Below are 27290 nucleotides of genomic sequence, written 5' to 3' on the forward strand. Positions count from 1 at the left end.
TCCAATTCAAAAAAAAATTAAATTTAAATTTTCTGTTAAAATTTAAAAAAATCACAAAAAACGTCATATCTGGTAAGTACAAAGATTAGAGCAGTCATTTATGGAGGCAAGATTCGCAACCTTTGAGAGTACTCTGACAGCCCCCAACTAAGGTGTAAGAAATTTCACAATTTTTTCTTAAAAAAATTAAATTGAAGTTTTCTGTAACTTTTTTTGAAAAAACGATAAAAAAACGTCATATCTCAAAAATACAAAGATTTGAGTGGTCACATCTGGAGGCAAGATTTGCAACCCCTGAGAGTACTCTGACAGCCCTCTCTAAAAAATGGGGATTTCAAATTTTGAAGAAAAAATTAAATTTGTTTTCATGAAAAATTTTGAAAAAAAAAAACACAAAAAAACGTCATATCTCGAAAACTACAAGGATTTGAGCAGTCATATCTTGAGACAAAATTCGCAACTCCTGGGAGTCTCCAGTTAGAGCTTCACTATAAGATGGGACCGTCAAATTTTGTGAAATTTTTTATATCTCAGTTCTTAGAAAAACTTTGAAAAAATCCTAAAAAACGTCACATCTCGAAATCTATAAGGATTTTAACAGTCACATTCAAAGGCAAGTCCGTAGGGTAACCTCAGAGTTGCCAACTAGACGATGTAAATCTTCAAAATCTCTATCGTGTTGTTTTTTGACAATTTAAAAAAATCATAAAAAATGTCATATCTCGAAATCTACAAGGATTTGAGAAGTGAGATTTGGAGGCAAGATTCGCAATCCCTGAGAGTGCTCTGACAGCACCCCATAACAGGTTTGAAAACATCAAATTTTGTGAAAATTTTCAAATTCAAGTTTTCTAATTTCAAAATTGATGAAATAATCCTTGACATCAAACTGGAAAATGAAAAAAAAAAAACAATTTTTAACCATTGCAATGTACGATATAACATAAACATGATAAAATTCTTTCGTAATACAGGCAAAACTAATACGTTGAAAAGGCTTAAGCATGGGTCGATAGTGAAGCCCCCATTTGAATATATAATAGAAAAAAGAAGATCGAGAAAAGAAAAAAGAAGAAAAAAAAAGAATGAAAAAAAAAAGAGAAAAAAAATCGTAAAAGAAGGATCGAAAAAAAATAGAAAAGATTTTAAAAAGATAGAAAAAAGATCGAAGAGAAAAATAGAAAAAAGATCGAAAAAAAAGGATGGAGAAAGGCGGAAAAAAAGATAGTAAAAGAGAGATAGAAAAGGGAAAAAAAGAAAAAGGAAGATAGAAAAAGAAGGATCGAAAAAGAAAGATAGAAAAAGAAAGATAGAAAAACGAGTAAAGAAAAAGAAGGATCGAAAACGAAAGATAAAAAAATAAAGATAGAAAAAGTAAAAGAAAAAAGATAGACAAAAAAGCGCAAAAAAGATAGAAAAAAAATATAGACAAAAAAGATAGAAAAAAACATCGAAAAAGAAGGATAAAAAGACAGAAAAAAAGATAGAAACAGAAAGATAGAAAAAAAGGATCGAAAAAGAAAGATCGAAAAGGAAAGATAGAAAAAGAGAGATAGAAAAAGAAAGATTGAAAAACGAGTAAAGAATAAGAAGGATCGAAAACGAAAGATAAAAAAATAAAGATAGAAAAAGTAAGAAAAAAAGATGAAAAGATAGGCAAAAAAGATAGAAAAAAAGATAGACAAAAAAAAAGAAAAAAAGATAGAAAAAACATCAAAAAAGAAGGATAAAAAAGACAGAAAAAAAGATAGAAACAGAAAGATAGAAAAAAGTATCGAAAAAGAAAGATAGAAAAAGAAAGATAGAAAAAGAGAGATAGAAAAAGAAAGATAGAAAAAGAGAGATAGAAAAAGAAAGATAGAAAAGAAAGATAGAAGAAGAAAGATTGGAAAAGAAAGATAGAAAAAGAAAGAGAAATACGATAGAAAAAAAAAGAAAAGGTAGAAAAAAAACAAAAAAAAGGATCAGAAAAAAAGATAGAAAAAGAAAGATAGAAAAAGAAGGATTAAAAACGAAAGATAGAAAAAGAAAGATAGAAAAACGAGTAAAGAAAAGAAGGATCGAAAACGAAAGATAAAAAAATAAAAATAGAAAAAGTAAAAGAAAAAAGATGAAAAAGATAGACAAAAAAGCGCAAAAAGATAGAAAAAAAAAGATAGACAAAAAAGATAGAAAAAAACATCGAAAAAGAAGGATAAAAAAGACAAAAAAAATATAGAAACAGAAAAATAAAAAAAAAAGATAGGAAAAGAAGGATCGAGAAAGAAAGATAGAAAAAGAGAGATAGAAAAAGAAAGAAACACGATAGAAAAAAATAAAAATAGAAAAAAAAACGAAAAAAAAAGAAAGAAAAAAGATTTAAAAAATTGAAGGATCGAAAAAAAGACAGAAAAAAAAATTTAAAAAAATGGAAAAAAGATCAAAAAAGAAGGATCGAAAAAAAGGTAGAAAAAAATCAAAGAGAAAAATAGAAAAAAAAGATAGAAAAAAAACATCGAAAATGAAGGATAAAAAAGACAAAAAAAAGATAGAAACAGAAAAATAAAAAAGAAAGATAGGAAAAGAAGGATCGAGAAAGAAAGATAGAAAAAGAGAGATAGAAAAAGAAAGAAACACGATAGAAAAAAATAAAAATAGAAAAAAAACGAAAAAAAAGAAAGAAAAAAGATTTAAAAAATTGAAGGATCGAAAAAAAGACAGAAAAAAAATTTGAAAAAATGGAAAAAAGATCAAAAAAGAAGGATCGAAAAAAAGGTAGAAAAAAAATCAAAGAGAAAATGGAAAAAAGATCAAAAAAGAAGGATCGAAAAAAGATCGAAAAAAAGATAGAAAATCAAGATAGAGAAAGATTGGAGACAACCATTTGACAGTAGTACCATTGTTTTGAACTGAATCGTCGAAACCAAATTGAAAGAAGGATCGAAAAAAAGATAGAAAAAGAAAGATAGTAAAACGAGTAAAGAAAAAGAAGGATCGAAAATGAAAGATCAAAAAATAAAGAGAAAAAGTAAGAAAAAAAGATGAAAAGATATCCAAAAAAGATAGAAAAAAAAGATGGACAAAAAATTAGAAAAAAAAATCGAAAAAGAAGGATAAAAAAGACAGAAAAAAAAGAAAGAAACAGAAAGATAAAAAAAGAAAGATAGAAAAAGAAGGATCGAAAAAGAAGGATAGAGAGAGATAGAAAAATAGAGATAGTAAAGTTTTTCTAAGCATTGCAATATATGATATAGCTTAAATATGAAAAAACTCTTCCGTTAAACATGCAAAATTATTATGCTCAAGCTGTGCAAATGCTGTCACACGCATTTAATTATAGATATCGATATACATAGATAGATAGATAGATAGATAGATAGATAGATAGATATCAAAAACTGGGGTCGTTTGAGAAAATGAAAGAACTCAAAACAAACAGTTCAGAATTGCCCGTACTGAAATTTTCCCATACAAATCCCATACATTTCTGATAAAATATTTTCATTCATTTACATATAAAATGAAACCAAACACTAGCCAAAAATAAAAAAGGAACAGCATAAGCAATTAATTTGTTTATGCTTAAATCAGCTCAAAAACGATTAAAGTGAAGTATACCAAAAATGCCACTAACTGAGCTTTTTTTTTTGCGACTTAGATTAGGAAAAAAATCTTCGTAATAATACACTACGCTTCGCTTGCGTAAAACTAGTTTTGCTCGACACTCAGAAAAGTTTTTCAAAGTAATTTTTAAGTCATTCGAATCACGACTGAAAAGGTTTTAACATGATATATCACTCCACCCCTTTCGATGATTATTTGTGGTACCTGATTTCGCGTGTATAATATATATATAAAAACTAAGAGATTCGAATACAAAATTCCTCAAAATTTTCAAATGCTCGGAACAATAGGACAATTTATTTAATCCTTAACAGAATAAAAGACAGAAATCAACGATAAAACACACACTTGAGCGAGAAAATTTTCCTGAACATGAAAACGAACAAGGACAGCCGGTTGCTGCGCAAGTGGCGCAGAAGGTTCCGGCCACAATCATAGAAAAAATGTCAGATTTTTCAAATTAGTTTCGTTTTTTTTCTCAGGGGTGTGATGAAAGCACTAATCGAATGTTAGTAAACAAGGCAAGATTGACAATAGTTTTCTTCAAAAAATGAACACACAGGCAAAGTGGAGCTTGCATCACTTGCAATGCAAAACAAAAAGTCGAAATTTTTTTTTAAATAATGAAAAAAACTAGGTTAACCAAACTTTCGTAGGCCTCAATAAAAAACAACTACGGGTCCAGCTACAGCAGCAGGAGGTACCTGTTTGACATTGAATGAATTTGCTATACTGATGCGGCACGAAAAAGAAAAGTGTGATTTTAAAATTGGACTTCGCCTAAAACCTTAGTTGCTTCTCAAGTAAAATAAGTGGGAAAAGAAAGAAATTTTGAGATAATCAGTTTTCTTATCAGATAATCAGATAAATTTCTCTTACCCAAAACTAAAGAATCGCCTCTTCTGCAGAAGAAGTTATCGCAACCCGTTCTTTCAATGGAACTTTTAATTTCAGATTTGATTGTGTAAATTATAAGAAAACTCAAAAAGTTTCCATCAAAACGGTCGAAAGTTCAAAACGTTCAGAAGACTTTTCAAAATTCATATGGGATTTCTGAAAACAGCAGGTTATGGCCGCTTAAGCAGAGAAAATTTCCGAAGCCGGGGTTTTCGAATAAAACAACCTGAGAATTGAACCGGTAGTTTTGCGTAAAGTCATTAAACTTCCAAAAAAACTGTCGAAGATTCAAAACTTTGACCTGTTTGAAGGCCATAAGTTTCTTCTTAAGCAATCTGGTCATAGCCAATTCTAAAGGTAGACTCTTAACAAACTGTTCATTCGATTAACCCTATAATATCAGATTAGGCAGGATAAAAAGCGAAAAAGGTCCAAAAAAACGGTCAACAAAAAATTGACGAGCTTTTTGTGTAGAAAAATTATGCAGAAACATTATGCAGAAAAGATGTAGTTTCGATTGAAACCAAAATCTAAAATTTGTGAGAGTAGTTTTCGAGAAAAGTAAAAAACTTTAAGAAGAAACGGTCAACGAGTCAAACTTTTTTTTACTTTTCCGAGGGCCAAAACTTGACTCCAAAAAAATTTGAACGTATTCGCATAAGCAAATGAGCTTTCCGAAACCCGTTCCAAGAATTGAACCCAAAATCTCAGGTCCGGTAGAGTCGTTTTTGAGAATATTCTACCGACTTTTTCGAAGGCTGTCGTAAGCGGGGTCAAATAAAAAAAGACTCTAGGGGAGTACACCTGCACACAGGGGAGTAATCAGTCTTTCCATTGATACCCCTTTTTTGAAGTTTCTGATAAAAAGTAAAAATTTTCCAAAGAGTTCTCAAAAAATTCCAAAACGAAAAATATTGAAGTTTCAACAAACCGATGGGTACACATACTACCAAATTGAAAAAAAAAGCGGAGGGGAGTGTTAAAACTGTTTTTCTCTTGAAACGACCAAAAATTAGGTCATTAATCCAATAAAAAATAGGCCGAAATACGAGAAATTTTCAAGCAAAACAAAAAAGTGCGTACGAACTCAAGGCAAATAAAATTACAAATTGTTGAAGCAAATCAAACACTTAAAGCAATTTGAATACATGAATACTAAGAAATTTGAACACAGATTACGAAACAAGGACGAAATGAGTCCAGACGAGTCCTGTGGACAAAGTTGTTTATGGGGAAAATCTAGCACCCGGTTGCAATACCATTGCTTATCGCAGGGTAATAACACACGAAACAATGAAAAAAAATATTTCAACAAATAATTTTGTTTGCAAAAATTTCGTAAATATTTAGGCCGACAAATCTTTGAAGCAAAAAAATAAAATGTAAATAATACACATAGGCGAAGCGGAGCTTCGCAACACTTGCGATGCAAATCACAAATTGCGGTAGAAAATAATGAAAGAAGAAAAAACAGAAGTCAAAAAAAATTTTCTGAAAAATGTAGTTGGAAAAAATACTTGAAAAAATAATTTGACGAAAGCTGAAATTAGTATCAGATGAAGTTCATAAAGAGCCCTTAAAAATGGAAATCATTAACAGAGCGACAACAAAGTCGACAAAATTCTAAGTCGAAACCTGTTGAGCCAAAAACAAAACTGTTGTCAAAAAAAGTTTCATTAAAATGAAAAGTTTTTACGGCAAATCCAAACTAAACACAGAATTCCAATACATTTAGCACTCGAAATTACGCAAAATGAGTTGACTAAGTCAAAATTACGCAAAATGACTTGACTGAGTCGATATGACATAAACTAAAACTAATTGAATATTTAAAAAAAACATCAAAATCAGACATGGTAAATTTACAAAAATGTGAAGTTTCAGTTATAGTAAAAACTGTCTAAATTGGAACAAAATCCATTTTTTGAAGTAAAATACAAAACCCTACCAGATTAAAAAATGGCGATTTATAAAAAAAATAAATCGACAGAAATTAGGACGAAAGCCACGAACCCGAATGAAAAAAGAAATTTTTTTGAAAAGTTAATGAAAACCTGAAACGCGCTTGAACTAATTACTACTTAAGTGATAGTAATTTTCTTTAAATTTGAAAGATCCTCTAGAAGTGAAGATCCTCTAGAAGTGACGATCCTGAGGACAAAATTACTAGCGGGACAAAAATTGAAATACCCTTACTTATCGCAAGGGTAAAAAAAACAAGCCAACAGACAGTTGGAAAAGGGCCGTGAAAAGAGGAATTAATAAAAGAACTTCTCAATTTTCGAATTCCACATAAAAAATTTTATGGCCTTAAAGCTTTTTGAAATTCTAGAGCAATTTAATATTGCCATTTTTTCGATAAAATTAACCCCATTTGAGAAAACTGGATCAATAGGTACATTGTTGATTTTGCTGAGAAAACTGAAAATTAAATTCTATTTTCGATTCTAGAAGTCAATCACGTTTTTGTGGCCTTTTCGCTCTTGCTGTTCGATAGTGACGTATGCCTTCCTTTCAATAAACTGCCAAAAAGTAAATTTGAGCCTGATAAAAGACTTTTGCTGGAAAAACCAAAAAAATCACCAAGACCTACATATGAGTATTCACTACGTTCATGATTCTCAATCAGTGTTGGTAAAATGACAAATAAATCACGTTCAAGCTCATTAAATTTAAAACAAATTATGATCAAGACTTTCCTTATAAAAGTTGCTTGCCCACTACGTCCATTGACTTTTAATAAGTTAATGCATCTGAAATTATTCATAGATTCTACACGACCAATTGTTTGCCTGAAAAAAGTCCCCATGTTCCGATTTGAACACGCTTGCTTATCACAAGCGTAAAAATCTCTGTTACAAAACCGTATCTTGAGTGACCTTTCTGTTGTTTTCTCTGTGATACAGGTGTGTTCTGCAGAGATGGATTCGAAGCGTGTACTTCTGCGGCGTTGGAGCTGGCGCTGCTATTGATCTTATAACCCGGAGACTTCATCCCGCTGTCGAGTGCTTCGTAGCTCTGGTATCGCGTGGGAGTTCCAGTAGCCATTGTTTCATGGTCTTCGTCTCCGGGCACTTTGGGCAGAGCTCTCGAATTCTGAAAGGTAATAAACTTTGAATGACCTAACGAGTTCAGCAAAAAATAACATAGCCAACAGACAGTTGAAAAAGAGTCGGTGAACGCAAATAAACAAAAAAAACTGACTTGTTTTTTTTAGAAAAATCTCCATTTTCGACCTTCGAAAAAAAAATAGATGGCTTTAAAGCTCTTTGAACTTCAAGAACAATTTATGATTAACACGTTTTTTGATAAAAATAATCCAATTCGAGAAAACTGGATCAACAGGTAAACTTTATTCCGCTGAGAAATCTGATAATTAAAATCCAGTTTCGAAACTGTAAGTCACCTTTATCTTTAAATTTTCGTGACCTTTACACTTTCGCTGCTCGGTAGTGCAGCTTGCCTTCATTTTAACAGAAGAAATGAACTGAACTTAAAAAAATCAAAAATCAAATTGCGAAAAAGATAATTTAAGCCTGAACAAATTTTCCTGAAAAAATCATCACGACCTATATAAGAGTCTGAACTACGTTCATCGAAAAAAAAAATACCAAAAGAAATATATTCACAGAGGCAAAGCTGCAGCTTCGCATACACGAGCGAGAAAGCGGCAAATATTCAGAATCTTTAAAATGCACAAAAACGAACAAATGCACAAATTTGGAATGTGATAAAATCAAGGCAACCACACTAACTTTGCATGTAATAAATTAGAAAATATTAAACCAAATTCCGTATAGATTATGCATTTGAAACAAAAACGCGAGTTGAGAAAATTCTGAAATAGGATTTTAATTATAATACTGTTGTATGAAACAAATAGCTTTTTTCGGTTCAATTGATGAATTAAAAACGCACCAACTGTGTTAGCTTTCTACTAACCAAATTTCAAACCACTTGGGATTATATTGGTTATGTAGCCTACCGATTTAAAAGTGCCACCAAAAGTAGCACTTTTTTGCGACTTTGGTTAAGTTGCATCGTTCTATCACACTACGCTACGCTCGTTTAAGTAGACAAAGTCGAAAAAAAAATAAGAACCAAAACTTTTGTTTGTCTCGATAAAAGATAACTAGGAGCCCAGCTCAAGTTGGAGGTATCATGTCTTTTTTTACAGAAAACTATCTTTTCAATTTGAAAAACTGGAACAACAGGTAAATCTTTAATCCCAAGTTCATGGAACAATGCGCGTATTTGGTGGTTGAATATCTTTCCACTGAAGAAAGAGGTGTGCGGGGAGGTAGGGTCATATACTTAGAGCAGGTTCGAAGACATCAGCTAAACCAAAAAAAACAAGGATAGCCGATTGCTAAGGAAGTAGCACAGAATTTTCCGACCACCTTAATAAAATATGGCCTACAGACAGTTGGAAAGAGTCAATTAACGCTCGTAAACAGAAAAAAACATTGATTTGCTTTTTTTTGAAAAAAAAAAACAATTTTCGAATTTCAAAGAAAAATAGACGATCTTAAAGCCCTTTGATTAATGATTGACACTATTTTGATAAATTTAACCAAAAATCGAGAAAACTGAGTCAACAGGTTTTTTTACTTCGCAGGAAATATGATAACTAAAACCCACTTTCGAAATAAGACGTCGATCACAATTTTCGTGACCTTAACACTTTTGCTGTTCAATCGTTGTGTTTGGCTTTCTTTTGACAAAGGAAATTAACTTTCCTAAAAAAACAAAAAAAATATCGCGAGCTATATAAGAGTCTGAACTACGTTCATCGACTCTTAATAAATCTGCAGTACACATGAAAAACTAGAAAATTTAATTCAATAATATATCGCCCCACATCATGCTATAAATGTTCCTGGTTCACCGCAATTTTAAGACAGATTGGGGTGATTTTTGGTCGGCCTTTTATTAAGTGGACAATTCCAGTGTTTAAAGATACGCTGAAGCCCTAAAATTGCCCTATTTCTCGAAGAAAGTGTACCACAGGCAAGCTTAAAGTTAAGCATTCCCAGACAATGATACATGAAATCTTTAACCTCGGAACTCAGCCAGCATGACAAATTTCGATTCAAGTCGCACATGTTTCACGACAGAATAAACTAAATAACCCTATTTCTTATATGCAGAAAACGACTACACGACAACTCATTTGTTTATCACGTGCGCTAAACGCAAATTATTTTTGAATCTAGTTAGAAGCTATTCGTCTAATGAATCCTTTAGAAAATCCTTTCAAAAAAAACGCCTCGGAGCAAAACGATAAGAAAATTTTAGGGGCTGTACATTTGCAGAAATGCCCTTTTTACGGTCAAAGATTTTCAAAAGTGCAAATTTTTTCATCTGAAATATTTACTGCAAGGGGGAACATTTCGCAATCTTGGAATTTTTTACGTTCCCATGTTTAATACGGTATACGTTCAGATTAAATGTTATACGACAATACACTGCTTTGAGTTTTTTCAGCATTGAAACCACAGTTGATGAATGGCTAGTGAACATTTGAAAATCAGTACTTACATGGGTAATGGTAGCTGGATTGCGTTGAATAGTTTCATTGCGATGCTCATCTTTCTCACTGAAACAAAGTTTGAATGGTTAAATTTATTCTGGCATTCATTACCAATTGCATATATAAGTATTGTAATATCCTTCAAATTGAGAGGGGCGGGGAATGGACAAAACTAATTTTAACAAAAAACTCTGTTGTGTTTAATCTGAACAACTTTTGTGTTTATTCAGAATAACTATCTCAAACAAGAGTTTTTAAAAAATAATAAAGCAAAAATTTTACGCAATTACGTATCAATTACCCAAGATTAAACGCAACTTTTTTTCCAATTTGAAAAAATATAAACGAACTATATTGCGTTTGGTAACTCGAATTTCGAAGCGAGCGTGCCACTTCGTCCAAACTGTGAAGTGCCATAATCACTGGGCGACATGCCTCCTCCACCGATGTGAATCGAGGCGACCGACTGCTGGGACAACTGCGTGTCGTATCCATGCCGATGGATACTTGACCTAGAGATGCTCCCGTTCAGGGTTCCCAAGCCACCTCCTGTCATAAAACTCCCACCCATCCCTGCAGCTCCTTCTAGCGGGTTCTTCGCAGGCGGACAGACTACTATGCCTATTGGGAGGCGAAGCATGCCTTCTGGTACCATGCCAGGTTGCTAAATACAAAACAAAAATGAATCACTGATGCTGAGTTCAGGTCACAAATAAAATGCTTTTGTAACAGCAAAAAGAAGAAAACATTAAATGTTTTTCGAGTTTTCCGAGATGTTGCACCAGTATGATCACTAGTATTTAATTATTAAATTGTAAGACCAAATCTTATCCAATGACCCGTAGCCTCAAACTGGACCCTCTGCTCGATGCACGAAAAAATTTAAAAGACATCAAATGAAAATGTAATACATCAATATTTAAACGTAGTTCAAATCTGTTCACGTGTTCAAACTAGCGTGTTTAACCATGCCTTATGTTGTTTTTGTGGTTGGGATTGGCAATTAGGATTGATGGGCTGTGAGTCCGGTCACAGTCTAAAATACTGTCCATATATTTCTGCATCTGTTGCAATCGCAAAAGAATTGCCAGGTGAGGACGTTTGATAAGGAAAACTTTTCGTTAACAAATTCCCACATTATTTCCATCAACATATTTTTCAGTCTGTTCTTCATGAATGTCAACGTATTTCTGGATTCTTATCAAAGCAAATTTCACTTTGAACAGCCTTTAAAGACAACTTCATCTTAAAAAACTTATAGAGACTAGTTAAGCGCGCAAACGTACCCCCTGGTTGCTCCATGTGTTGTTCCTGGCCTGCTCGGCTAGTGCCTGTGCCAGGTTCATGGCCGCCTCTTTCTCCGCCATAGAGCACTCTGACTCTCTCTTCAGGAAGAATATCTGGAGCACCACTAGGTAAGGCTTCCTGCAGAAGGGACACAGACTCTTGTGCAACTTCATGGCCACTGCACAGCCCGAGCAGAAGGCCAGATGTCTGCACGGCAGAAGAACAGAGTCCCTGCAAGGAATAAAGAACATGTTTTTTTGAGCTCATTGTACAGCATCCAAGCACTAATAACCTGTAAAAGCTAGAAAACGGTTTACGGTGAACTTGAGAGAGAGTGGCAATGGGTAAGCAACACATGAGCATTACCTAATCACCTTTGGTTTTTACAAAAAAAACCTTCACTTTTTGACAAAACAGCACTAAAAAGGTTTATAATAATTAAAGAACGCATTTCTGGTCAATTCAAATCGCCCTGAACGACAAACCCATATTCATCATATAGATATATACGAACATTGGTTTATCTAAGCAAATCTGGCATTCGAATCTGGGGGCGCTCTCGCACGGGGCAATTGCGTCCTCGTCTGCCTGGCCCCTCCCCCCACTGGGTTCAGAAGTTTCTGCATTCGCATTGTAGATCTCTTGCAACAGGAACACAACTCCATTGTTGCACTGGTGGAGCTTTTCCAGTTTGGCAGAATACTGGTTGCCATTCTGAAATTAGAAAATACAAAATTACATCCATCAAGCTGAAGGACTCAAACCAATAAGAGTAAGAGTAGCCGGCAAGTTGCACAGAACTTCCTAAAACAGTAATAGTTAAACACAGGATTATTGTTCCGACCACTGAAAGTTTCGATAATCTAACTGAGTCGTCAAGGTCAAGTGATATATAATTTTAAAGCCCTTTCAGTCGTGCTTCCAAATTTTTTTCCCAGTGTCGAGAAAAACCGGATCAAATTTTTTGGTTTTTCGTGTAATTTCAAGCGAAAAAAGCGAGCTATTAGAGGAAAGAACTGAAATAGAGCTCCAAGAATTTGGTATTTAATATTTCTGACACAGTCTAAAAGGAGCTTCGCACCACTTGTGATACAACAAAAAAAGCACGGCAGCTAGTCGAAAAAAATAGGACAAGAGCCACTGAGCCGAAACAAAACATAGAAATGCGAAAACATGACTTCGTTTAAAATTGTCTCAAATGCAGTTTAATTTGACGACAGATACTGAGAAACAATTGCCAGAGTTAAATATTAATTGAATACTATGTCATCAAGCGGTACCTGAGCAGACAATACTTGAGTAGACGACTGTTGAGCCGGACAAAAAACAATTTTGAACTATTTTAGATTTTGAAACTCCCAAATTTTACATTGGCCACCGGAAACAAAGATGAATTTTTTTAAATTTGGTCTTTCGAACGACAAACTGTGAAGCAACTAAACAGATAACACATCAGCCGAAGCCATTTAAGCCCAAGAAAAACGCGAAATTATAATTTAAAAAAAAGAGATGGTCTACAACCAACAAACCAGCCAACAGGTTGGAAAAGAAAACCGATTGGAAGAAGAACAAGAAAACCGAAAAAATGTTTAAATGTTCAACATTTTTCAGCTTGCCAGTGTATATATTGGCACACTGTATATTATTGACACTTTTTTCTTAAAATTAACCCAATTTAATATATAACACTTGATTTATGGGTAAACTCTTTATTACGCAGGGAAATCCGATAATTAAAATCTACTGTCGAAAATAGAAATCATTCGAGTTTCTTTTTCGTGCCATTAATGCTTTCGTGAATGGAGAGCGGAATTTGCCTACCTTTTAGGAAATGAAATTGATTTGAACTAAAAAAAAAGTGTATATATCTATGTGAATTTGCTAGGTCGCAGATTCGAATCCGTTACGTAGCCGAGTGTCAGTAACTATTTTGTGTTCAAAACCTTTTCCTACATAACTAAGAAAAAATCATCAAGACCTATGTAAGAGAAAATCAGTTCATTCTTTTACACAGTAAAACAACGGCAGAAACAACGGCTTAAAAAAAACGAAGAAATGAAAAGTTAGTTTACGGCTAACACAAACCATAATTTTTTGCACTTGATTCGAGTTTTTTTTTTTAAAAATGTCTAATGTTAAGCGCCTTTAGATTTTATCATCAGCGATCAAGGAAATCAGACAGAGGAAATCAGACACTCGGCTACGTAACGGATTCGAATCTGCGACCTAGCAAATTAGAGTTTCACGTACTAATCACTCAGCCACGGATGCATGAAATCCCCAAAAATTAGCCACCAATAACGCAGATACATATGCTAATAAATTGCCAATTCGATGCAGCAAAAGCAGCACCAAATACAAAAAGACACAATTTTGTATGTAATAAATTGGAAAGCATACAGCCAAATTATAAATTATGCATTTCAAAAAAAAAGTGCAAGATACATTGAGTTGGAAGAATTCTGAAATCGAGGTTTTTATCATTGTAGCGCTGTTTGAAACAAATAACTTTTTTTCGGTTGATTTGATGAATTAAAAATGCATCAGCTGTGTTAACTTTTTACTAATCAAATGTTAAAGCACATATGATACGATAATGCTACCGCAGCCTACCGATTCAAAAGTTCCACCAAAAGTAGCACTTTTATTTGCGACTTAGGTCGAACTAATATAATACACTTTGCTTCGCAAGTGTAAAAAAGTATTATTCTTAGTTGAGGAAATGGATCATGCTAGTTTCAAAAATATCAACCTATCTCACTGTTGTCGACAAAAACAACGTTTTCGAAAAATTAATTTATCGGGGAATCATAGATTTTCAAAGTTTTTACTAATTTAAACTCGGATTCCACGAAAAAAAAATGAATTGTTGACGCTTTTTCTCGAGCTAAATTATCTAATAGGGAACCAGAAAACTATTTTTGCCGGCGTTTCGATAGATCTAATAGAACATCTAAAAAAGTGTTCTATTTCAAAAAATGTCAGACAGATCACTTCAACTATCGCAAATTCGGAAAAGCAGAATTTGGTACTTTTCAGACTTTTATTAAACTATAGTTGTAAGAAGCTACCTCATCCGTTTTCCGAAATCAAGGAGCTTGGATGGGCGTGAAAATTTTCAAATGAAAAAAAAATACAATTTTCTTTAGGTGTAAAAACGAATCTGAGACCGACATCCGTGTTTCATACAGAAAAAATTGTAGTAAAGGAGAGAAAGATTCACAACTATTTTGATTCAGAACCTTCCATCGAAGGTTGGCACAGTATCGTCCAGATGGTAAAAATGAGACCATCCACAAATAAATCCAGGTGCTCAGAGAAGAACAAGAACGCCGGAAAATCATCTTGCTCCAACAGAACTCGAAGAAAAGGCGAAAAAAACACCGTTTAGTTGATAAATTGCAGGACAAACAAACATTCCGGTGAAAAGAGATTTTTTTCAATTTCGAAATTACTTTTAATTTTATCAAGAATTTTAGGCCCAATCAAACGTTTTACTGCTCTTAATTGTCTCGCCTGGCACAAACAGTCATGTCTAACAAGATGAATAAGTTATATACTTGAGCCAATGATGCTGACGAGATTAGCTGCATTTATTCAAGGTAAAAGATTGTCGAATATACTCAAATACTAAATGAATCTCAAAAACCTTGCTTTAAGTGTTGAGGAACTATTTAAAATGAATTGGTCGAGAAATTGAACCTCTATATTCATGATTGTTTGAATGTCAATTATCGAGCCTAATCAGCTTATTGTTCTGACCACTCTCCAGGAGCGCGCAAGAACTATGGCGTAGAGTCCGTTTTTCAGACAATTTTGCCAAACTCGAGGAAAGCGCGAAAGAAGCCGAATATGATATCGTTCTGAGCGTGATTCAGATTCCAAAAAGAATTTTTCTGTGTTGAGAAAAACTGGTCTGAACATTTGATTTACAGACTGCATTAGAGTACATTCTTTTTCTTCTTCTAACAATGCTGACTTCCTCAAATTAACTTTGACTTTGACGAAAATCAAATCATAAAATTAGTTATCTACGTGCCTCCACGCGTTGATAAAATGAAATCCTACGAAGAACTTGATAAAAATTAGTAAAAAAATCTAAATATAAGTTACTTACAGTAATAGTTCATGATCTCAATATACATGTTCTCAGAAAATAGTTTGAGCTCTTAGAATCAGAACCTACCAGATTCAAGGAAAGATCTTCATCTCTTATCAGTAATTTCATTATCCGCAACTTATTTGTCTTAGTAATCGAGATTCTTAACAATGAATGCTTTTCTGATCATTATCCAGTTCTTTTACATCACGATTTCGCAAAATATGTTCCTCCCCGTCAAAAAACATCTGGTATCTGTCAATTCTCAACAAAGAGCTTAAAAGATTTTTTTTATTTTAAAAATAAAGCTAGTTCAATCAAGTCTTGTGGACAAAGATAACATTGATCAGTCTTATGAAAACTTTCAAAAAAAAATAATTGAAATTGCACCATTTAGAGACACGAGAAGTACAAAAAAATCAAATGTTCCCAGATTTAATCATATACTTAAAACGCATTGAATAGGAGAAATAAATTGTACAAAACACTGAAAGCTGTTATCCAGAACAACGCAAAAAGAAAAATTTCTAACGGACAGGAAAGTCGAAAAGCAAATAGGAACATGCAAGAAAGATAACTATTTCAATAAGTTCGATAAACGTAATCGAGACCAGAGGCATAAATTTTCAAGTTATTAAATGAAATGAACGGTAAAACGGCCCATACTTCACAGGTTGCGGTCTTGAAAAAAAAAATTGATATCACAGAGGCTGAAGATATAGCCAATAGTTTGAATCAGTTCTTCTCTACAATTGGTCAAAGTCTTGCTAGTGTTATACCGAGCACTGATGGAAGCATTTCAGTTGATACTGTAGAGCATTCAATGTACCTGTTCGAATAGATGTACTTTCTATGAAGTTGTAGAGAACATAAATAGTTTGAAAGCTTAACATTCTACAGGAAATGACAAAGTATTTTTTTTATTATTATCAACGTATACATAGTAGCTCTCTTCCTTACATTTTTGATTAACCTCTCATTGAAAAGTTTCCTTCGCTCCTGAAAAAATCTGTAGTTTCTCCGCTCCAAAAATCTGGTAGCAAAAAAAAAACTTTATTAATTATAGACCTATATCACTTCTGAATAGCTGTAGCAAAGCCTTTGAAAAAGCAATGTACCCTCGATAATACGGAACCTTTGAAAAATTTAATTAGTTCTATGATGAAAAATGTGGATTTCGACAGAAATTTGCAACCATCGAGGCTTTAGCTGAAATGACAAAAATTAAGGTTTAAAACAAAGATTTACGGCGTAGTTTTTCACTGATCTCAAAAAAACATTTGACGCACTTGAACACAAGCTGCTTCTAGAAAAACTTGATTCATATGGCGTTGTCCATCAATGGTTTGAAAGCTGCAGTTGTTAATACTGTAGTTTCTGAATGGAATTCAGTTAATGAAGCTGTTCCACAGGGATCGGTATTTGGTCCTCTACTTTTCCCTACATACATTAATGATAGCCAAAAGGATGCAAAAATCATACGTGTTTCTTCTTGCCGATGATTCAAATATTGTGGCAAGCAACGCATGCCTGAGAGACATTCAACTTGATTTAACAAATATCAGTCTTTGGGCACAACACTAACTAACTCTGAAAATAGATAAAACCACCACTGTCGCTTCAATAAGAAAAGAAATGCTTCTAATTTGAATGTTAAAATTAAAGAGAATACTTTCTCTCCGAGAAATTCATGTACATATCTAGGTGTAATTGTCGAAAGTAAACTTTACCTCGCTTGTAGCAGCAGTACAAAAACGCAACAATTTGTACCGAGGTCTGTTTTACTCATTTATTAAAATTATAAAATCAAATCGTTATTTAAGTATTTGTTATTGTTTATTGGTGTACTAACTTCTCTTTTTTGAACCCCATATATTCAGCGCAAAAAAAAAAATGCGTATGATCTTCTTTAAAAAAAATGTGATGGTATCTCGATCATATTTCCAGAAAAGGTTATGACACTTTACAAACTTTATGCTATGACTTTCAAAAATCTCTTTGAGATCGATTAACAGCCTTCATTGAACAAGTTATTTAAAAAATATTTACTATTTCAAAGTTTGTACACAAAACTAGAATATCTAAAAATTTAGTATATAATAGACTTTTTGTCAAAAAACAGAAATCACACTCGTTGGGGAAAAAAGGCACATCGCTCAATAAATATTTTGAGTGAAGATCATTTGATGTTTTCTAATGTGAGAAGTACGTGAAAAAATGAATTGATGGTTACTGAGCATAAATTAAAAGATATTCAAATTCTGGGAAACACTATAATTTTAATTTATAATTTTGATAAATAATTTAGATAAATATAATTTTGATAAATATTACATTAAACTTTCAACGTTTCACAATATTCCCCGTTATTACGCTCAGAAAAGCTATATAGTCTCCAAACTTGCCGTAAAAACTACGGGTTGTCAAATTTTTCTTTATAAAAAATTTTCTTTTGATTATTTTCTCATTTATGCAGAACTGAAAAACTTGTTTCGCATTGATTTAAGTTTAAATTTTTAAAACCCATTAGTTAAGAGTTAATCTAAATACTGTTATTGGTTGCGAGTCTGGTTCAAAATTATGGTTTTTCAATCTCTTAAAACCTCGTAGTTTTCGAGATATTGCAGTTTTTAGGGAATTCTTAAATTTTTCTTTGGTTTTTCGAGAGAAAAACTTAGAAAAAATCGATCATTTTTGCATCCTGCAGTAAACTGATGTTCATATATGGCTAAAAGCTAGGAGCCTGTCCTCAAGATAAGAGGTTCAAATTTTTCTCAGTTTTTGAGGTAAATCTAACCAAAGTCTTGAAAAATGAGTTTTTTTTTGTTTATTTGATTAACTGATATCAGTAAAAAAAACATCCTGCGACACCAATAACTACTTAACAAATCTCATCATAAGACTAACAGCAGTATCAGTAGAATAAATTATTATTATTTTTTACCACTTTGTTTCCTGAAACTAGATATTTGTTGTTACTTAATCAATTAACATTTTTTGCTGATTAAATTGACAATCCTTATAAGGGTAGACATTGAGTGGGCATATAGCATGATGCCCTTAGTCTATCCTAATTTGTGCTCGCTGATAGCTATTTTGATTATTTATATGGTTCCATGCAATGATTGATAGTCTGTTAGCTTCTATTTATTAGCGAAATAAACTCATTCTTTCTTTGATTAATTCTACTACATAGTTGTTTTAGCTATAAATATTTTTTATTTTTGCAGTTTATCAACTAATTCAGTCAGTTTTTGGTCGGAACATTCTGTGCTACTTGCACAGCAGACGGCTATCCTTTTTAATCATAGGAACTCGATTTTACAGGCTTTCAAGTTCGGAAGTACCGCATTTATGTTAGTGGGAAACTGAGGAGCACCGAAAAGAAATTTTACCTGTTCCACTCTCATATAGGCTGCATGTGAGTGCCCAGGATGGTGTTTCTCGTCAGCTTCCAGGTGTAGCACCAGGGGCGTCGGGATATCTTTATCTTTGCCATCTGCCTTTCCCTGGTTAAGATTCTGAAGAAAACAATGCAATTTCGCGACTTGCGGTACAACACAACCATAGCATTACAAGCTAGCGGATAAAAAATGACACGAAGTCACCAAGAAAAATTATTTGAAAAAAATTCGAAGAAGCAACATCTACAAAAATGTCATAGATTTCAAAATTACCGGCGTTAAATAAGATTTCACAAATTGACTGCAACGGAAGGAAAGTAAACCAAGAAAAAAAGCAGACAAATTAGTCCGACATTTCAAGTTTCCCCAGAAACGTTTTTCAGTTTCCATGAATATCGAGCCAAGGTCCGCCCGGGGTTGGAACGATAGTTCTTATTGGATGCAACTTCTCAAGCACAAGCTAGAAAGCGGTAAAAGTGAGCTAAAAATTGCACAAAATTTGTCGCCAACTGTCCACTTTTTATCACATACACAAAATTTGCATGTAATAATTTGAATGTATAAAACCTAGTTGCCTATAAAATATGCACTTCAATAATTTCGCAAGAAAAATGTTTTAGAAAACTTCTGAAAAGGAGTTTATATTATTATACTGTTGTATGAAGCAAATCGCTTTTTCTTCGGTTCATTTGATAAAAAGCATCAACATTTTTTTTATTAGATATAGTTTCAATGCTGCAAAATTGTCATCAAAATTAGCATTACTATTTGCGACAATGGCTAGAAAAAAGTTGCTTCGCAGTATAACACTAACAACCGCTGGTGTAATTTTGTAATTACAATTCATGGAAAGCAATTAACTACGAAAAAAAAAGAATCAAATTTTTTTTTTACAAATGTTCGATAACATCGTCTGGCACAAATTTCATAATTTTCATTTCCAGGTTTGACAGGATGTAACTTCATCCACAAGCATTTCGTAAATCAACTTTACATCGTCATATCATCCCAAAAAATTGCGCGATACTTGTTAAAACAAAATAAAGTAAGATACACTAACCCATTCTCTTACTAGCCCTTCGTGGTCAATTGGTCTTATCGATACAAACTCGACCGGAGCTCCATTTGAGGGTTTTTCAAATTTCATCTCGTGTATTTTCTCTCCATGGAAGCTAGAAATTGACACAAAAGTGAAAAATTCAATTGAAAAGAGTTATTGACAACAAAATTTCCAAGGTGAAATCATATAGCTGATTTTACCATAGCTTGCCGTCTTTAAAGACTTCAGTGGCTTTTTGATACAAAGTTGCCGTTCCTGGAACATCGGTTTCAAATCTGCAACTGAAGGTGTACTGATTTAAAAGTGGTTGCTGTTGAGGTCCTCGTATATTTCTCTGCCCCATGAATCCTTCGCCCACTTCCCTGCAAAAAAAAATATTTCCGGGCGAATCCATGCTTTTAAACGAAATTTAACTTACTGGTCTTAACGTACTTATTAATTCTTAGAGAGTCTCTTTGAACAAAAACGGAGGCACGTAATGTTGTCAGAGGCTCATTTCCATTAGGTAGAGGCCCACTGAACTAAAACAAACAAAACAATTTACAAATGGTAGTTCGAACTAAATAGATGGCAATGAATGATACGTTAAAAACAAAAAAAATTTACCGGAAATGCTTTGTTCTTTCCCAGATGCATCATATCCTCTTTGGACCCAAACAACAGCCTAGAGTCAAGTTTGGCGTCGACATTTCGGGTGTCGTTTCTCCCGTCTCTTTGACTTTGATCTAGCTTAATTTTTTCTGTTGAAAATTTGATTCCACCGATGTAGAAGAAGTCAGCAAATAGTTCTATTAAATGCAAAAAATTTCAAACACTTAATTACATTTTCATTGAAATCAAAATTTAAATTAAGTTACCGCTATCTGGCTGATCAAAGACATCACTGGTAGGGGAGGAAAAGAAGCCACCCATCTGAAAAAATTCAAATCATAGCGTCACACTACAGGAGGACTTTTGCTTTAAATAATTCAATATATAGTTTACGTACTAAATCAGAAAGAGTAGCGAAGCGGAGCTGGGTACTACTATGATAGAGTGGTCCCTTGAAAACAACCAGGTACCTTGAGAATAATACACCTAGAGCTCTCAAATCCTTTAATAATTATGATTTCGTAATTCAGTAAGATTTCGCAGTATATTTTCAAACAAATTTTATGTTTTGTTACTTCGTGAAATTTCCCCCTCACCATGCTAAGGAGAAAAAATTGAACAGAAACGAGCAAATTTCTTGATATAAACAATAAATTAATTACAATTTTCAATCTGAAAAATTTCTGAATTAATATATTTTTTCAAGATTTTTGAAATGAGAAATGAATAACTTATACACAAATTAGTTTTCAAAATCATAACATGCGAAATGCATGCGGGACCAGTCTATCATAGTTGGTTTTTCGAGGGAATGCGGTCAATATTTATACAACCTCGTATTCACACTCGTCAGTAAGCAGACAAATACCATATTAACCTATCGGAATTGAGATGAGAAAGCAAACTTACGAAATAAATAATTATTTATTTAGTTCTTCCTTGTCTCAATTCTGATTGGTTAATATGGCATTTATCTGCTTACTTGATGAATACGCGGTAGTCTAAATACTGCTACGTAACCTTTTCGAGGGACCACTCTATCATAGTAGTACCCGACCCGGAGCTGCACACCTCTATCCAAATAAAAAACAGATAACCACGAGATTGAACTAGTTTGCTTTCTTCTTTTTCTTCTAGATATGGTTTGTTGTTGTCTTTTTTTATCTTTGCTTCTTTCGTGGGTAATGTAGAAAATTATTAAATCGTTATGATTTGTGAGGTCAGAAAGTATCATGGTGAACTAAGTGACTAAACCTGTCCTTCATCATTTCGCCCGTTCAAACTATCGGAATTTCCTAAATTAGCGAAGTGCGAAGGAAATTACAATGAGCAAGAAGGTAAAGAACTCGAGATGGTTGAGTCAACCAGTTACAGAGAAATGACACATTCAATTTGAAATCTTTCTATGAAAAATTTTCATGGTTTCCACCTTTGGATCTTTTTGAATAAGTAATGTAACATTCAGACAGATATTACACTGCCATGAAAAAAGTCCTATTGACGACTGCCTGACGTCAATTAACGTAATTCGAAAGATTTTTCACCGTCTCGACCTGGCCAGTTGATTTTCGGTCTATTTAAGGGCCAGCGAACTTGTTGCGAGTTTCAGGCTATCAGCCGAAATAATCTTACTTAGAAAGATAAAAAAAACTAAATTATAAAAGGGACCCTTCCGCTTAGATACGGTCGTGCACAACCCGGATAGGGCCCATAACAGCATTATATAAATACATCAATAAACAAAATTGCCAGAATTAAGTCAAGTCAGCATTTAATACATTGTCATTAAAGGTATTTACTTCAACCGTCCCTCCTCTATAATAGCACTAATTGGATTGTCTATGAATTGTGTCTTACGCAGTAATCTGCACCCCGGTATACAAAGGATAGCGCACCTGAGCAGCGAGAAGCTTATCTTAGTTCTTATACAGTTTATTGTTTCTGAGTAGCTTTCATGCCATTTTTACACTAAGTTTTTCAGCTATGCCCTGCATTATCCGTGTAGCTGCTGGTGCGGCACCACCAGTGCAGCCAAAAATAAGCGGGCAGAAGCTACTCTGTTCGACTTACAGAACTCTCATTTGGTATCTTGAGTTTTTTAGTGATTCGTGGTGCTTATAGGCGTCTTTCAGTAGTCTTAGTGAACTTTTTGCGTGCGGTTTGAAGACTTTGACATCAAAGAGGGTTCGGCTAAACCTTGAGCCCCAGAATCCGTTTGCTTTTTCATCTAGTCGAGCGTCTTCAATAGTTGTGGTTGAAATGTTGACAAAGCTCTCGCCTTGCAACGACTGAAGTTTCGGCTCGATTTCAACATCATAGCGAACCTCGCTCATGAGGTTGGCAAAGGTATTTCTGATTTCGTCATGCCTCATGTGGTTGTATCCATCCTTTTGCACAGTAAGGGGCGTGGGTAAGGTCGAAAGATTGACCACATGCACATGTGAGTGGAATGTTGGTTGGTTCCCATCCATATCTTAGATAAACTCCATCCCGGAATTCGGATTTATTTAGGTTGAAATTATATCTACTAAGTGGCAGTGCGTTTAACCAGTTGAGGCTGCTTGTTCGGAGGCCAGCTCAAGTCGTATTTTTCACTGTCGCTCAATTTGTTGAAAAAATGTTAGTTCTCTTTTGGTTTGTTCTTTCAGTTTCAAGTGTTTTAATTTTAGTAGATTTTTTCTTGCTCAGATATAGCTGTTAATGGGTCGTAAGTGTCAAAGACTGACGATGTTTTAATTGACCATTCTATAAAGTTCTCATAGTCAGAAGTAGTTTGATATTTAGACCACCCATTCTCAGTGGCAGAGAAGCGATGTCTCTAAGTTGATGGCTAATATTATCTTTACCAATTTATCTTTACCAGTTTATTATCTTAGTAAGATAATAAACAAAATAACTGGGTCTCGAATCCACAGACAAGGTGACTACGACTCAAAATGGGGCTTTAGAAAATAATTACAATTACTTTTAGAGACAGTTATAGACTAGCGATGGATTGACCCTTTTCATGCCCTCAAGTAGATATGCTCCAAAATTAATTATCACAAAGGAATTAATTTCAAACCCTCAGGGCTTCGATTGTTAAAAAACAGTTTGTAGGCTCCGGGCCACCCTTCTCACACTTCCTGTGGGATAAATTCAATTTTCTTGCAGATTCCAGGTTCGGACGCTCAAGAATTTGCCACTCAATTCAGGAGAAAAAACACGTCTCGTGCGAGAGTTCTACCACCGGAGTCGCCTTTTGTCATATTCATCTGCCTCTTATTTACGATTTTTAAACTCGTCTCTGGCTGCTCTGTTTTTTGTGACCTTTTTCTCCGAGTATGCTCAATTTTTACATTTGATTATTTCTGACCGCAAAACGAAAATTCAACCTAAAAATCTGGAACATTCTGAGTTTTTTTTGAATTAATTTTCTTCACTGATTGTTTTGGTGTAATTTTCAGTTATCACTGTAAAGTAAGCTTGTGCCTTTTGAAGGAACGGCACTTTAGCATAATCTCCAAGTTTTTGAAACTTTTCTTTTAACGTAGGGCTCATAAATGATTTCGACTGAGTACGATTTTTGATTACTTCCATTCACATTTACTGTTTCTATATTGCTTATTCTTCAAACCTGTAAAGTTGTCGTAGTCTTTCAAAATCGCAAAGTACTTTCCGTTCAAGAAACCTTGTCTCTGAGAAAATCCTGGTTTTATTTCAACATGAGGAGTAATCAAATTTTACTCATTCGAAACATATTTAAATTTACCAGCTCAGTTGTTTAACGTGGAGATGCATAAATTAGCTGATCTTATTCTGAGTAAGATGGCTGAGTAGTGTAGGTATTTGAAACAAGCCAAGTGCGTTCACTAGTAGACGTCTTATTTAGTTGAAAAATTGTTTTCTGATCGACTGTAGTGTTTCTACTGCACTGGCCATTTTTGTTAAGAAGTTTTAAAATTCAATTGGAAACCATAAAAACTGGTCAATAACAATCAGATTTTCTCACATTAGAATAAAAAGGCCAAATTAGCTAAAATCGCACAGAAAACATCGACAGAAATACTAAGTCATGAGCTTCTTGAACCACATAATGCCTGTCGACTAGTTCCACTTGATAAAAACCCAGGAGTTAGGCCAATTGGCATAGGCGAAGTCATCCGCAGAATAATAGGTAGAACGATCACAAAGAGCCAACTTATGGTACTCGGATCGAATTACCAACTATGCCTTGGTCAAAAATGTGGCATAGAATATGCAATTCATACGCCTAGAAAGAAATACGAGAAAACAGATTCCGATGCAATATTACTGATAGACGCGGAAAAAGCATTTAACTCCCTAAACGGGAACCTGGCTTGAAAAAACACTGCAAATATGTGCCCATCTATACTACCCGCAATACAAAACTCATACTCTAATCCATCCAAACTCTTCGTTAAAAAAAATTTAATCCTATCTAGAGAAGTAAACACACAAGGAGACCCATTAGCAATGGCAATATACGGGTTAGCCACTTAACCTTTAATAAAACTAGTCAACGATAACAGCCTAACACAGAAATGGTAAGCAGATGATGGTAACGCAGTCGGTCATTTGAAAAGCTTGCGAAGAGTTTTTGACATTATCAAAAACGGAAAATATTTTGGATATCAAGTCAAGGCATCGAAATGCCAGCTCAGTGTAAAAGATGAAAAAAACAATGAGCGATAAAAAGATTCAACAATACCCAAATTGAAATGAAGAAAGGGGCCAGAGTACTTGGTTCTGTCATAAAATCCGAAACTTGGCAAGATCGCGAAAACATCAACACAAAACGTGTACTCCTGTTACAGCAAAGGGTACAAGAAAAATTATCGTTTTTAGCCAGAACTACACCCAATACCACAGAAAACCTGCAGACCTGCGAGAAAAAACTGAAGGAAAATCTCATTCCAAATGTAATTGGTAAAGATAATATCAGCCATCAATTAAGAGACCTCGCTTTTTTGTGACATTCGACCAGAATAGTCAAAATGCAATTTCGCATTCCAGTTTTTATTGGAACATCTAACCGAGAAGATTGATGATTTTTATGAATTGGTGACGTCATTTGAACGATCAGACAAATCGGGAAGGGTTATTTTTGACTGACATGCTAATTTTCAAATTTTCGATTTGGACGTGAAAGGCACATAGCCTTTTATTATTTCGCACACACTGAAACTGCGAAATCAGATCAACAAGTTTTGTCAGAGAGAACAACAATAGTCTCAGTGACAACAACAACGGAAAAACGACAGAAGATTGAGACAGTCATTAGAAATTGTCAGAAACCACTCCGAGTTGTAACGATTGTGCCGCTACAATCGTTACAAAGCAGTTCACGAGAACCAGAAAGGTGCTAGGACGACGTGTCCAGCCTTTCGGAAAGAAATAAAGACGCTATTTCTCCGGAATCCAGATTCCGGAAGGGTCTCGGGAGATAATTTATTTTAACAAACTTCAATCCTCCTAGAGATTTCTTGAATTGAATTAATAATATCCACATTCCTTTTCAGATTATGAGAAGCTAGGAGTTGCGGGAAAGGGTTGGTCCATCTTCGATGGAGATGATGATTTTTATCTACTGAATAAAAACAATAGCAATATAATATATAAGTACTAGCTCTGTTTTTAGGAGTGACCTCGTGGTGGTCTGGGGATACTGAGACCCAGCCATGAGCTCACTATTTTGCATATAATTGAGTTAAACAGAGCGTTCTGATCGAAGCCGGAAACAGTAATGTTTTTTTTTGTCGATCCGATGTTAGAAAGGCCACCAAAAGAACTGGCTTTGGCAGAGACGGTGAAAAGCATGTAGAGCTGTGTTTAGACGCTGGCCAGTCGTTTTAGAACCTAGCTTTATTTTCCGTCGATATGTACTTCCGGGCAAATGTTACATAGATGTTTTTATGGCGCTCCTGGGTGTTATTCTTTTTAACATCATGACCGGCAGAACCGTTAACGAGCACACCGCACCGAGCGGATGCTCAAAACAGGGCCCTAATCACCGGGGCGGAAAGGTAGTTTGGAACGCGGAAGCCTTCCGGATTCCCGTGAATCGCTTTTTAACCTAGTTAGGACCGAAAACACACGAACCAGGAAGGGTGGGGGTTTCGCGGTCCCGTCGTTTCCTGAGTGGTACGTGACCAAAAACACTTGAAGATATACAGGAAACGAAACAAAAAATTAGCATCGTACCTAAGAAAAAACAAAAACAAACAACTAACCGAAAAAACCAAAAACAGTAAAAAAAAAAAGTATAAAGTCAGTAGAAGTCATCTCCCCAGACGAGATGTGGTCCGACCCTCCCTTTTGTTGTTGTTTGATATATTTTTATTACAGGCATTTATATCAATCAGGATTGTTGCGACCAATTTTGTGGCCCGTTTTTGGTGCTTTTACTGTAGGGTTATTTGAGTATTTAAGCACGTTAATGCTATTTTGCGCTCAATCCGGAAGGGTCTCGAGATTAGAGAAGACTGATCCGGTAAGCAATGCAAGGAGCGACAAGAAGGGGCTCAAGAACAACAATAATCGGCTGTTGGGTATCTTTAACAAGTTTTTTATCCCTTTTGGTACAAAAAGTAGGATATTATTCTGTGGGGGGCTCGGCAGTGACTGCACTGTAGAGAGGCGGCTGATTTTCAGAATTTTTTTTCAGAATTTTCTCTGATTTTCAGAATTTTTTCGAGGGGGTGGCTGATTTTTCAGAATTTTTTCTGATTTTCAGAATTTTCACGAGGGGGCGGCTGATTTTCTCGAGGGGGCGGCTGATTTTCAGAAAAAAGCAGGTTTAGGAATTTCTCGAGG

The 27290-nt window shown here is 34.3% G+C and overlaps 1 protein-coding gene across 5 annotated transcripts in view; it reads right to left on the reverse strand.

Annotated features, from left to right (window-relative positions):
* Positions 1–27290, reverse strand: part of LOC134839239 (E3 ubiquitin ligase Rnf157-like) — a 181087-nt gene that overhangs the window by 14864 nt on the left and 138933 nt on the right. For all 5 annotated transcript variants that reach the window (XM_063854722.1, XM_063854721.1, XM_063854725.1 and 2 more), the window contains exons 2-12: positions 20741–20797; positions 20490–20671; positions 20316–20404; positions 20084–20245; positions 19884–19995; positions 18815–18940; positions 11835–12034; positions 11320–11551; positions 10384–10697; positions 10042–10099; positions 7380–7596 (exon numbers count right to left, since the gene is read on the reverse strand). In XM_063854722.1, the coding sequence (XP_063710792.1) occupies positions 7380–7596; positions 10042–10099; positions 10384–10697; positions 11320–11551; positions 11835–12034; positions 18815–18940; positions 19884–19995; positions 20084–20245; positions 20316–20404; positions 20490–20671; positions 20741–20795 (1747 nt within the window). In that variant the 5' untranslated portion in view covers positions 20796–20797. The remainder of the gene's footprint in view (positions 1–7379; positions 7597–10041; positions 10100–10383; positions 10698–11319; positions 11552–11834; positions 12035–18814; positions 18941–19883; positions 19996–20083; positions 20246–20315; positions 20405–20489; positions 20672–20740; positions 20798–27290) is intronic.

This window comes from Symsagittifera roscoffensis, chromosome 2 (genome assembly GCF_963678635.1).
Source record: "Symsagittifera roscoffensis chromosome 2, txSymRosc1.1, whole genome shotgun sequence".
Taxonomy (NCBI): Eukaryota; Metazoa; Xenacoelomorpha; order Acoela; family Convolutidae; genus Symsagittifera; species Symsagittifera roscoffensis.